At 40.8% G+C, this 13582-nt stretch overlaps 1 protein-coding gene across 1 annotated transcript in view; it reads right to left on the reverse strand.

Annotated features, from left to right (window-relative positions):
- Positions 1 to 13582, reverse strand: part of JAK1 (Janus kinase 1) — a 51930-nt gene that overhangs the window by 13704 nt on the left and 24644 nt on the right. The window contains exons 2-9 of the mRNA XM_050307431.1: positions 10012 to 10090; positions 8978 to 9176; positions 7301 to 7424; positions 3304 to 3454; positions 1996 to 2159; positions 1571 to 1904; positions 875 to 1048; positions 322 to 479 (exon numbers count right to left, since the gene is read on the reverse strand). Coding sequence (XP_050163388.1) covers positions 322 to 479; positions 875 to 1048; positions 1571 to 1904; positions 1996 to 2159; positions 3304 to 3454; positions 7301 to 7424; positions 8978 to 9176; positions 10012 to 10017 — 1310 coding nt within the window. The 5' untranslated portion in view covers positions 10018 to 10090. The remainder of the gene's footprint in view (positions 1 to 321; positions 480 to 874; positions 1049 to 1570; positions 1905 to 1995; positions 2160 to 3303; positions 3455 to 7300; positions 7425 to 8977; positions 9177 to 10011; positions 10091 to 13582) is intronic.

The following is a 13582-nucleotide window of genomic DNA, read 5'->3' on the forward strand; positions in this document are numbered from 1 at the left end:
TGGTGCACATGGTTTTCTACACTGTCAGTGTAGATACACTTCAACTGTGCCTAAAATATTCCCATCTGTTCATAGCCACTGGTGAAATAAATCACAAAATACGCCCTTGGTGAGGAAAGTTTGGTTTTATAGAAGAATAAATTCATGTGGAGAGAAAAAGTAATTTTTTCCATACAATCCTTAACAAAACCAAGTTGCTCTTCAACCTTCTGGTAATGACCAACCACCCAAATACCAGATTTCCTCCACGGATTCCCTATGCAGCAGCGTTAGAGGACTAATTACCCAAGTGGAAAAATAAAAGTGGCGCATTTTACTGACCAGATGGGCCCATGGCAGCCGTTTTTGATGTTGTGCTCAATGAGTGGAGGAGCCACATCTGTGCACAGGTAGTGGTGGGCGTCTGCTGTGAGCCTGAAGTAGCCATCGATGAGGGACGTGAAGGACAGGGCCTCGTCGTGAGAGGACAGCTTCAGTTCCTACAACACAGAGATATCCTCCTTACAGCTCCCTTAAAGCACTGCAGGAATGTTTAACAGGCAGATTTTTGGCTAAAAATTGTTCTGTTTAAGGAGCCAACACTGATCATTCTCTATCTTCCCCATTCCTTACAGGCTGGAAACTTTCATTCTCCAGCATCCCGAGTTCTCCTCTAATCCCACACAAGATCTGGAAGGGAAACTCTTGTGCAAGTGCAGAGAAACAACTGCACCCACCAACTTCTCATGGGCACTTTTGCATCTGTCCAGTGTTAAAGGCAACATATTTGTGTCATTCACACTAAAAACTGTTCCTCAAGGATATTGCCACCTGCTGCCCAACCACCCCTTTGGTTCCCCATGGAAGGGAAACCCATCCCAGGTTTGGTTCTCACCATCCTTTTGTTGTCCTGTTTGTTGATGGTGACTGTAGACTCCTTAATGACAATGTGGGTGATTTCAGGAAAATAGGAAAAATTGTTCCACGACTCCCGAAGTTTGTGTTTTTCTTCATCCTTTTTGGTTTTGCCATCGGATTTTTTCTTCTTCTCTTTCTCTGTCTGTACAGACTGCAAATACATTTTGGATAAAAGTATATTAAGAAAAGCTTTTTTTTTTTTAGGGTTTTAGTTTTTACTCTAAAACATAACTTCATTACAAATTCATTATATAACTGTATCATAATTTATAATATATGGAATATAATATAGAATATAATGCATTAAAATATCTCTAATAAAGCTATTTAATTTTTTAATGATTTTTGCACTGTCTGGTCTGGCAGATAATGCAGAGTCTTTAATTTTCCTGGTAAACAGGTTGCCCACCAAGGTTGTCCAGGGTCCATCCTTGGAATTTTTCCAACACCTGGATGGATAAAACCCTGAGCAAAGGTCTGATCTCAAAGCTAACCCTGAACAGGGGGTTAGACTGGACACTTCCTGAGGTTCTCCCAACCTGTATAATCCTGTAATCCTATGGAAGAAGTCCTTTCAATAAAAAGCTGATCTGCAGTGTCTGCAGATCATTTTTAACAGCTTGTTATGCCCCCAAAAGCATCCTCTAATTCCCAGTTATCAAGGGGTACTTACACTTGGCTTGAGCCTCCACTGAATTCCATTGTTTCCTGTTACCAAGACTTCATACTTCTCATTGTCTCCACAATTAAATCTGTTTATTTCATTCTCAGAAGAAATCAGCAAAAATGAAGTCTCAAAAATCTCTGCTCCATAATGTTTAGTCAAGGTCTCCATTGTGGATAAATATTTCACTTTCAGGTCCCGTGGGGACACGCTGCTGTCACAAATGGTTTTGTTGTTAAACTCTTTAAGGAAATGCTTGAAAACATTATTTATCCGAATCCTGGTTAAGAAATTCCTCTGCCTGATGGTCTTGTTCAAACTTTCAGGAATATACTGCTTGTAACTAGAAGGAAAAACAATACTAAGAGTTAAAATCCCTCCTGGAAGAGAAGCACGGCAGCTCCAACAGTGACAAAGAATTTATCCAAGCTCACCTGATATCCTTGGGAAGTTCTGGAAGCTTCACTTTTTTGTTGATGGCATAGTGGGAGATTGCCAGGACAGCCATGCCCAGACATTCGTTCTCAATTTCATGAACCTCTTGTTCATTTTTGGGGTCCCGGATCGGTGCCAGGCCTTTCACTAAGTCATACTGACCCTGAATAGGAACAGAAAGAGCAAGTTTCCAGCTTTGGTATTTGCCAGTTTGTCCATGAGCCAGGAAAATGTCACAGATCTCCCTGAGCAAGAAGAGTCACCCATCCCCTTCTTTTATACATCAGCCCACCAAAACCCCTTTTTTTTTTTCCCCAATTAACTAAAGAAAAAACCACCTCTGTCCCCTTCCAGCACCTTCAACATTTATTTTTTTGTCCCCAATAACTACTTTGTGTCTCTGCTTTATCACAGCCCTTCCCTATCCAAGGTCTCCAAGGGCCTCACGGGCTCATCTCTAAGGCACAATAAAAGCCAAGCCTGCAAAGTCCGTGCTCTGCTTTGCTCTGGGACAGCCTAAAGTGTATTTGGTTACCAAAGAGCAAAGACATTTCTGTTGCCTTATTGCATTAATGTTCCTCTGGTATTTTCTTTCATTGTGGTTTCACAACTACACAACAAGGATTCACTGGAGCAGTTTCGTGTTGTCCCTGTTTTGGACCGATAAAATCAGGTTTGAGAGTCTGAAAATTCTGCAGTAATTATGTTCACAATTAACAGTAAATAAGTTTTTCTCAGTGCATTCAATTTACTCATTTCACAGGCCTCCATCACTTGAATCTTCCCATTTTTTTTGTGAAACCAGTTTCTGGTTTGCAAAACCACTTGGGACAAGAGGAGGAAAGTAAAACTGCACATAATCAGGCAGTGGGACAGTGGGGTTATCAGTCAATTTTTATCTATGTTTTAACACCCCACAAGAAAAAAAGACTCATTAAAAGTACACGGTGCTGTCAGTTAATTTTAGTTTTATAATTTAATGCTGCTGCTGCTCCTTAATAGGACTATAAGTATCAAAGTTACATGTCAATGTTTCACAAAAGGTGACTGAATTTATATCCAAAAATGCTTAATATTAAAAGAAAATACCTACGAAAATACAGACAGTTTTTTCACACATTTTGCGTATCAACAGATTGTTCTTCTTCTCTTCTCCCCACCATACAGAAGCACAGAAAACACTAAACAACACTAACAGGTACATTACATATATTTTAGAAGTTTGCAAATAGGGCTTTAAAGCAGCTCCTACTGAATCCCACAGTTTTTTTGTACAATGTCAGAGATACCTGCAAGTGACCCCTTACCTGTGCAAAGATGTATTCCAGGGAGTTTGCATCAAGAATTGGGGTTCCCTCTGGTGCCAGCTTCTTCTCATAGGCCTTTGCCTTCCTTGGGGAATGTCTCCACACCGAGGGCTCACTCTCACTGGTCCCGTGCCAGTTGGTGAAGTAGTATCTGGCAAGAAAGAGAAATAAACTTTAAAAACTCCTGGGGAAACCCTCCTTTTACACTAGATACAGATTTTGAACCTTGAAAAGAAAAGTAGTTTAAAGGCAAAATCTGTCAATCTTCTGTTTAAACGTTGCCTTAAGTGCTCCAGAGCCTGGCCTGAGGAACTAGGCAGAAATTATTATATATATGTATATTTTTATTATTATTATTAGAGGGATGGAGAACCTCTCCTATGAGAAAAGGTTGAGAGAATTAGGATTGTTCAGCCTGGAAAAGTGAAGGCTTTGGGGTGACCTAATTGTGGCGTCCCAGTTGCTTAAAGGGTTTCCAAGAGAGCTGGAGAGGGACTTGGGACAAGGGCCTGGAGGGGCAGGACAAGGGGGAATGGCTTCCCACTGCCAGAGGGCAGGGTTAGATGGGATACTGGGGAGGAATTGTTGGCTGTGAGGGTGGGGAGGCCCTGGCACAGGTTGCCCAGAGAAGCTGTGGCTGCCCCATCCGTGGAAGTGTCCAAGGCCAGGTTGGACAGGGCTTGGAGCAACCTGGGCTAGTGCAAGGTGTCCCTGCCCATGGCAGGGGGTGGGACTGGATGGGCTTTGAAGTCCCTCCCAGCCCAAACCATCCCATGATTCAGACAGACAGCCAGCTAGCTAGCTAACTAGATAAATAGATATAAAACGCTTTAATACAAGGGGAGGGTTGAAATCGATGTTTACAAATAGGACAAGTCAGATGCAAACGTGTTTTAAAATATGTGAGTGTATTTTAGTGATTTGTCTCTGACCAGAACCAGAGCTCATGGCTAAAGCCCCAGTTGTGGAGTGGTCAAGGCTGGTGTGTATCAGCCCCAGTGCAGAGTCAGGATCTTAAAAGCAGAACACAATTAGTACTTTTAGTCAAGTACTTGTTAGGGAGAAACACCAACACACAATTGTGCCAAAAAACTCCTGACAAGGACTATAAGAGCCTTCAGAACTCCTTCGATTGAAGCCTGAGAAAAGCAGAGCAAAGCAAATCTTCTGCCTCCAGGAAATAACTTTGTTTCCGTATCTCCTGTATAAGATGAGTGATAATTAATAACTCCAAAGCTTTTGTTATTTCCTGAAAATAATTATGGGCAAGGTATTGTGTATTGTTTGCAATTGAGAGGAAGATTTGATCCTTTTCCTACTAAACTGCACTGATTGAGACAACTCTTACAAGTCACAAAAACAATTAGAGCCCTATTGTTTGAGGAACTGTATAAAGGAGAATCTCTTCCTTGAGGAGACCGATGGATCTGCGGTGAGGTGGGGACAGACTATTGCTATTCCACTGCCAGAAACGGGAACAGGAGCACAAGATTTCCAATTCTCAAGTCCTGGAAGTGAGCTGGAAAGGAGACTGTGTGCTCCTGAATTCCTGGAGCAGGAGGACTCAGCCCAAATTCAGAGCATTTTAGTCAGGGCATGGGTGAAAGCCTGCAAGAGGGATTTTGGGACTCAGCCCAGGAGGGTCACACCCTGGGAAGGTGCAGCTTTGCACCTGGCCAAGGAGTGGTGGAAATGCTGGAAGAGGGACCTGCTGTTCTCTCTCACCTACAGCAGCTCTGATAGTCCTTCTCCAAGAGTTTCCAGAAACATGGAATGGTTAGTGGTGGAAGGGACCTTAAAGCTCATCTCATTCCAACTCCTCTGCCACCTTCCACTAGAAAGGAATTAGATCCCTTCTCCTGAAACACCACCCAGCTACGGAACAGTTAAACTCCTCCTCCCCCAGCTCTGTGCTGCTTAAACCAGGATATTACAAAATACTGTGGTTTCTCATGCTGTAGTGCTGCCTTTTTTTTTTTTTTTTAATAATAATTTGAGGAAAAGTGTAAAAAATACAGGCAAGTTACAAAGTGAAAAGCAAGTCCTTTTAAAATATTACCAGAAGTGTAGCTGCAGCTGACACTGATTTGAGGAGGATGGGAAGTTCACACCATCAGAAAACAATAAGCTTTCAGCAGCGGGAGAAAAATCAAACATCTACAAGCATTTCAAACTCAAACATTCATTTTAGAGATATAATTTCAACAGGACAGGACTAGAGTAAATTTATCAATGTACCAAAATTTCAGAACCGAGGCCGACAATTTGGTTTCTAAATTGTTCTGTACATTTAATACACTGCCCTGTTAAATAAGCCCACACCATTTTCCTTTTTCAGAGGAATTCTGCCTCTGGCAGAGCTCAGAACAAACAAGATTCATTTAGAGAACAGTTTCACAACCCTATTGCTCACAGTTTAGCAGCACTGCCCCTGCTCTCAGTTAGATGCCCAAGCCAAGACACACAATAAATGAGAGAAGAAAGAAAGGAAAACACCACTTCACCACTGCACTGCAGTGTTTATTCCTGGGGAGATAAGAATCTTTAGATTTTGGTGCTTAACTCTTTCTTAAATGCACATGAAATGAGGCAAAATACATATTTTTGGCCCAAATTTTGCCAGTTTTCACGCATGGAGTACAAGGGACAAAAGAGATTTCCCTGCCAAACTTTAAATCCCAACTGCAAAGCTTAAAAAAATAAACCACCAGAACTTTTAGTTATAAAAACCAGAGTATTTTCCACAGCTTCATCCTACAAAATGGTACAACAGAAAATGATAAAATGGTACAGCAAGAAAATAAAGCTCATCATAGATTAATTTTGTCCATGTACCCACAATTATTTTCAAGAAATAACAAAAGAATTGGTGTTATTAATTATCACACACCTTAAATTATCTTTGGGTTAGAACAGCCAAAGAAGATGTGTAAGAGGGAGCTGTTAAGCAGTTTTAAGAAAGGTGGTGTTACCTGCTCTCACCCAGAGCTGGGCAATAAAAATACCAGACACCATCAAGCACAGCCAAAACTGTTTTTTAAACCAGAATTACAAAGTGCATCACACTTCTAATCAGAGGATTAAACCCTCACAACTACACTTTTAAAACGACGCCTTTTTTACTGAGAAAAACGAGGAGTCTCAGGGGAAAACACTCCAGGTTCACATTATACCAGAAATGTTGTATTATTCAGTCTATTATTAAAGTGAGTGATCTCAAAGCAAGAAAGGGCCCTCAATGCTCTCTGAGAGGCCATTCGAGTCCTCAGAACCTCATTACGAGTCACTCAATTCCATTACTGAGTGCTGTTTATCTGCCCAACTTAATCAGAGCTGTTTAAATCCGAGATTAGCCAAGGTTAAGTCATTAATAGCACTCATAGACCGTGCTAGAGAAAAAAGACAATACTAGAGTGTCCTCTTCCTCTTCCAGAAATAAGGACTGGGATTATGAATATTTGAAAAGCAAAGACCTTTGCTGACTGTCAGTAATTTTTCCTTGGAGCAGTTCGTCCAACAATAACAATTCCAGTCTGGCACAGACCAAATGGAAACACCTGCAGTGCAAGTGTATAATGCATAATATATAATATCTAAAAATATATTATTTATCTAGGTTATATATAAATATTAATGAGTAATGGTAAATAAATACAGTACAATAAGTAAAAAATAGTAAAATTCCCATCTCATTCACCAGGAATGCTGTTCACTTGGAGCACTTCCAATGGAAATCAAAACGTGAGAACACTGACACAAAACCCCCGACGTTTTTGAGCCCATTTTTCAACTCCAGAGCCTTTTTCCAAAGTTAGACAGCAAAGATGAAAAGAATCTGGAGATATTTTAACCTTCTGCTCTTCACCTCTTACCTAAGCTGTGCAAAACAAGCGGCCGCTTTTGGTTTTGCTTTCGTGCTCCCTCAGGTAGTTCAGGACCAAGAGTCTGGAGCACTGAAATGTGCTTGAGGATCATTTCTCAGGTGCTTTTCTCTTACCTCATGCGATAGTGGAGCCGGTAGGATGTTTTCTCATCGATTTTGAAGACCTGGTTTGGTGCATACCAGAGCCTTCTGTTCTCATCATACAGTGCAAAGAGGTTGTGGCACAGAGGAGACACAGCTGGCACAGAAAAATACACAAATGGGTGAATCACAAGGCCACAGTGCACATGCACACCCCAAAATCCAAATGCAGAAAGCAAACAGTTCAGCTTGAAAAGAAACTGAGACTGGTATATTACAATATTCTAATATGTTCAAAAGTAAAAGTTGAAGCAGAACCTGCACATTGGTTTAGTCCTTCTGTTTCATTGTGGATTTAACAGCTACTTCCAATATGAAACTGATTCTGAAGTCCTGATTTTGCCCTGAATTTGAGAGGAAATTACTTTTTCCACATCACAGAAACAGGTATTTTAACAAAAACACTCAGCAATACTCCCACTTTGTTTTATGAATGAATTTTGCCCCCACAGTTCAGAGTGAAGGTTTTAGCAAGTAAGCAGAATATGCCATTTTCACATTCTTTGCTCCCTCAACAGAGGAATTTCCACAAAGAACAGACTTTGACTTGTATGTCCAGGCTGACCTGCTTTAACCTTTGCACTTACATCATCCCAGAGAAAAAACAGGCTGTGGAGTGGTTATAGGTCTGTTGTTTGAATTCCTTGCTCCTGTTTCCTGCAGCATCCACTGAAACTATTTCCACTGTGAATTGGGGAGAAGGGAAGCCAAGGAAACAAAATCTGAGCCTAATTTCAAAGTTCAGAGAGGGTGGGGTTGGGCAGCCACTGCCTTGTGCAGGTAACAAGCAGGGTATAGGTGACATCATAACATTCCAGCTGGGATTTCAGCAGGGACCAGCACCAAAGCCCTGCTCAAACGGGTAAGCATTTGCACTTCATTGCTGTGTGCAGTGGAATTAGTGAAAAACAAGAGAAGGTAGAAAGAATTCCTTTAAGGAAAGCTCATTTTAAGTGATTTCTATAAAGTTTTTAAACTTTCAGCAGAAATTACTGGGAGCAGCTGCACAGTACACGGGCTCCTCCATGTTGACAGGAATAGGTGGGTGGTTAAACACCCCTAACTTCAATTAAAACTGTTAAAAAAACAACATCAGTACTTATTTGATGAGGTTTGTCCTGCAGACTTCCCTCATTTCCACCTTTCCAATGGAAGAGCAGCAATTAGGCAAATGAACTGAAGGGTATTCGAATCCAGGTGACTTGGGAAAAGAAATCATTTTAAAGCTGCAGGAAAACTCCTGCCCAGTTCACCTGTTTACACAGCCAGATTCACCACTCCCATGTCAGCTGAATAACATTTAGTGTTCCACGGGGACACAAAATTGGCTTCAGGACAGGAATTAACCTCAGAACTGTAAATATAAGAGTACAGTGGGTTGTGAGATAAACATAGATTTAATCCACTATTTCCTGGAGAATTACATATATTTTTGACTATTTTGCTGAGTCACAGACCAGAGTGACACAACACAGGACAGATCCTGTTTAAGAACTGCCCAAACAGCCCCTTGGCAAAAGTTTTCATCCTAGACCACAAAAAATGCACATTCCCTGTACAAACACTGACTCACACGCAGAGGAAGCATCACTTTCGATACTGGGAATAAAATAACGTCAAATCAAAATGAAATGAAACCCAGGTACTCACAACACCTCTGGGCAGCTTCAATGCACAGCTCCTCTGAGGTGAACTCCCCGCTGGTGTAACAGATGGGGTCTTTATCTTGCAGGTAGAAGAGGATTTCTAAGCCCTGATGCTGAACTTCCAGGTTGACTTCACTCTTCTTTGTGCTCCTCATCTTTGCACAGAAAGCCATGGCTTTGCAATCTTCTTTTACGTTTAGATACTGAAAGCAGAGGAAAAAGAGTTAAGGAAAGTGTGAAGGAGAGTTTGAATGTTTATCAGAACACAAATCCATCACTTAAGCGAGGTCACTTCTTACTGTGATGGGCCAGGCACCACATTTCTCAAAATCTTCATGTTGGGAACCTGATTATTCCAAACCAATGAGATGAAAAGTGAAAAACCAAATGTCACTGATTATTCTATTTCTGGGAACTCTGCTCCAAATAATTCCCTTCTCTTCAGGTGATTCCACAACTGGTTTAGAAGGTTCCTCTTCTTACCGTAAAGCACAAATAACTTTCACATCCTTAGGCACCTAATTGGCTGAAAAACAACACTTGAGACTGGATAATATAAACAGTTCACTTTATGTTTCCTTTTTTTAAAAAGTCAGCTTCTATTTTTACAGTCCCCTTAACAGCTAAATATTTCTGATTGTTTTGTCCACTCTCACCCTTTGTGTTTTAAACTCCTGATACTTGATGAGTCATGGTGAAATAAGCTTTATTGGAGAGTTATTTTTTATTGCTACTTCTCTCTCTCTCCAGAAGGAAAGAGTAGCACTAAGTAGGTTTAAAGCAAGAGCTTTTAGACTGCCAAGAATGCATAAAAAGACACCTCTGACACAAAAAAAAAAAATGCATTTTGCATTTTATACCCAGTGCTTAAATAGAAAGAGTCTGAAAGGAAACAGATGATCTGGGGTCTGTGTTCCATGTTTTACTAAGTTTCGGCTCAATAAACAACAAAAGCCCAAACCACCAATTCTACAGTTTATGAAATTAATCCTCCCAAATGAAAAAAAAACCAGAACCCAAACATCCAAACCAACACACCTGCATTTATGTGACTGTGGGATCCTCCACGCAACTGAAATGGATTGTCTGCACCTCTCCAGGAGCAACTTGACTCTGACTGAAAAGAAAGGAAAAAATAAAATTGTCAGGAATGGCTCTGTACAGTTTGAGGAACAAATTAAATGATCAGGCTGATAAAATGCCCCTTGCAATCCAAGGGATCTTTACATTAATATGACTGAGATCTGGATCTGGTCTCAACCAAAGGCAGTCACAGCAACAACACACGGATTTCTTTTCACTCTTTGGGGGCACTGGTTGAGTTACAAACAAAAACCACATGGAAAGCCTTGGTTATCCATTGGCTTTTTTCCCTGTTTTCAGTTTGAGGTCACACTCATTGCAACCCTCAGTTGGGACACCACAGGAACGTTCTCCTCCCTGCTTTATCTCCTTCATGGCTTCTCAAGTCACTCCATTCTTCACATTTTTACCTCCATGTTGCTAACTCCAACTCTTTCCTACTGTCTATTGTTTCTTCCCCTTCCAGATTATCACTTAAATAATGTGTTTAAAATAAGCCTGACAGTACTGCTGGTTTAGTATCACTCATCAGAGGCTGAAAGATTCCACCATTTCTAGTCTCCATGCCCCCATCTCTGCCAAAATGTACTTAAAACTAAATGTGTATTGTTTTTGCTTCAACAGTGTAAAGCCTTTAATCTGACAGAGCAGACTTCAACAAATATTGCTTTAAAAGCCTTGGGCTCAGTCTGGAGAAACTCTGACACTGCCACAAAAGCTTCCCTTGTGTTTGGGGAGTGCCCAAAAAACGTGATACTATCATAGAAAAGAATAACGTTTAACAGCACAGCACACATTCACAATTAAACTGCATGTTCCTTCCATCCTTGCCACTTGAAGGCTAAATTTGAGTTTCCAGACACATCCCCTTGGCAATAATATGGAGAAGAAATAATTGAGAGCATGATTACTAGAACATGCAGACAAGCCAGTAATTATTTCTGCACAGCATCATAAAATTTAAATGCATAAGGTTAAAGATATTAACTTTAATCTAATTGAAAACACCCCCTTTTAAATGGCATATAAGTGAAGCTCAATATATTTTGATGTCTGTGTGGGTATAACATTAAAAAGATTGTCCAGATGTTTTAAAATGTGAGGGGAATATAAAACCAGTGTCTTTTTGCAGATTCATAAATCAAACGTGCTGCTTTTCAACAGAGCCTTCTTTGGTTTGGTTAATAGTTCCTACTCTTGTTTTTAATCACAGCAATTCCCAGAATCCTAAAAAAATCCTTAAGTGCTGCTTCATTTACAAAACACTTTGTGGGATGAACCAAACAACGCAACCTCCAATCTCTGACTTATTATTTACTAATGAGTTTTCCAGATATTCCCATGCTCGGTGTGAGGAATTCCTCTTTCAAAAATGCATCTTCATTTTCAAAAAAAGTCTCTTTTGACCAGGACAAATTCCTGCTGTGTCTCAGCATCCCTCACCAGACCTACACAGTAATATTATGGTATGGAGAGGTTGTGTCCAGAAGAGCATTAGGGCAGACTCTGCTGCATCATCCAAAAGGCAGAAGTGTTACACAGATAGAAGATTAATTTCCATTGCTCTGCCTATGGAAAACATACTTAACTCAGGATTGAAAACATACTTAACCAAAAAATATTCATAAAATGGTAAAACTGTGTTTATTTAAGATCTAATTCTTTGCAACTGGATGAACATGGAGATTGTTTCATTGATTACAGCTTTAGGGGTAGTTGTCTCCTATAGCATTTGCATATGAACTCATTCCTCCATGGCCAGCAGTGAAAGGGTTTTTGCTCAGATGCAGAAGCTCACAGTGTTTAGACCTTTTGCCCAGTATATTCATATGTACATTAATCATAATCACTCCCCTGGTCAATTCAGTATAAGCTTTGAGAACTTGTAAATAGCTTTTTCTTAAGTGACTGAGAATTTTTCTGACTCATAAAACTGTTCAATCTTAATAGCAGTGATACAGAGAACCTGGATGGCAGAGTGAGCAAAGACCCAGCCCAGGGCACCACCAGCAGATGGGGATGATGGTTCATCCTTCAGCAAGGGTTACAACCACAAAATCAGGGATTTGGGGCACAAACACAAAACCAGGCACCCACGACTGCCAAAACTCACATCTAATTCCTTTGGATGATGCCAACAAACAGATCTGGAACCCACAGAAAGCATTTTTTTCTCACACACAGACAAAGACCTCACAAACTTTTGGTATCAAGGATGAACAGTTACAAAATAGGGAGAGGAAGTTCTGAAGGTGGGTTGTTCTAAGTCAGTTTGGTTATTAAACTATTAAGACTTAATGCAATATTTGGTAGACAATAATATTTGGTAAAAACTCAAATTCTTGCCTATGACTTGCCATGGCCAAGATCTCCTTAGTAAAAGCAGAGGGGTTGAAGCCCAGGAGCTCCAGCATTTTTAAGGAAAAAACCAAATGCACATCACTATTAAATAAATCCTTTACAATTTTGCATGCCTTGAAAACTAAGAAAAAGCAGATGGAGATATGAAATACTTTTGAAACTATTTGTACATCTTCCTCAGACCATAAGGACGGAGTTAAGCTACTGCTTGGAAGGAGCCCCGGAAAGCCAGCCTTGGCTCCCAAGCCTCCAGTGCAGCTGAGACATCTCCACAAGAGAAAGAGTCCTCTCCACAAAAATACCCCAAAACACAAAAAGAACTTGGCTTTAATAAGGAAACAGAGGATAAAACCATCAGCAAGAAATACTGGGAAATACTGCAAGATGTCAGCTGGCTGAGCTCAAGCAAGGCCACAGAGTTCAGGATCCCCACCTGAGCTCGCAAAAAGATTTGTTGGGACTTTATTCCAACCCAGCTTTCTTGTTCTCCGTGGGACACACTTAAATTTTCCCACGCTTCCCAAAAGAAGAGCACTGTGAGGTGGAGCAGATGCAAGCAGAGCCTGCCAGGAGCAGGACCACTGGACCCCACACACCCAGCACCATTTGTTCTCTCTTCATGAAACATTTTAATGGGCAGAGAAAAAATACAAAACCCACACAGGTTTGAGAAGAACCCTCCCCAGCTGAGATCTGCTTGGATTTCAAATGCAGGTTTTGCTTCCTGCTTATTTTGGGGAGTTCTGCCAGGAAAACAAGACCTGACCCCCCACACCAGCCCTGCTCCACCTCTACCACCAGCACACTTCCACCATAAACAAAGATGATGGAACCAAAGGGTAAAGATGGAAGGTCCATTTCAAGGGCAAAAGTCCCTAAAATACGAGCAGAGGAAAATCCCAGATAAAATCTGACCAAACCAAAACTCACTTTGAAGCACCATTTGCAAGTTCTTCCTCTTTTTTGCCCTCTCAGCCAATTTAGTTTCTGGTTTCGTGACAGGGACACAGCCTGGGGATGTTTGTGATTGCTTAGGCTCAGACAGTAACAGACAAATTTTCCTTAGGCATGTAGGGCATGTCATTTTTTTACTCTTCATACTTTATGTCAGCCCAAAAGCTCTCAATTCTTATTATTTTTTCAACACCCTGCTCAAGCAACTTCT

The sequence above is a fragment of the Myiozetetes cayanensis genome, unplaced genomic scaffold, assembly GCF_022539395.1.
Source record: "Myiozetetes cayanensis isolate MyiCay16 unplaced genomic scaffold, myiCay2020 scf12, whole genome shotgun sequence".
Classification (NCBI taxonomy): domain Eukaryota; kingdom Metazoa; phylum Chordata; class Aves; order Passeriformes; family Tyrannidae; genus Myiozetetes; species Myiozetetes cayanensis.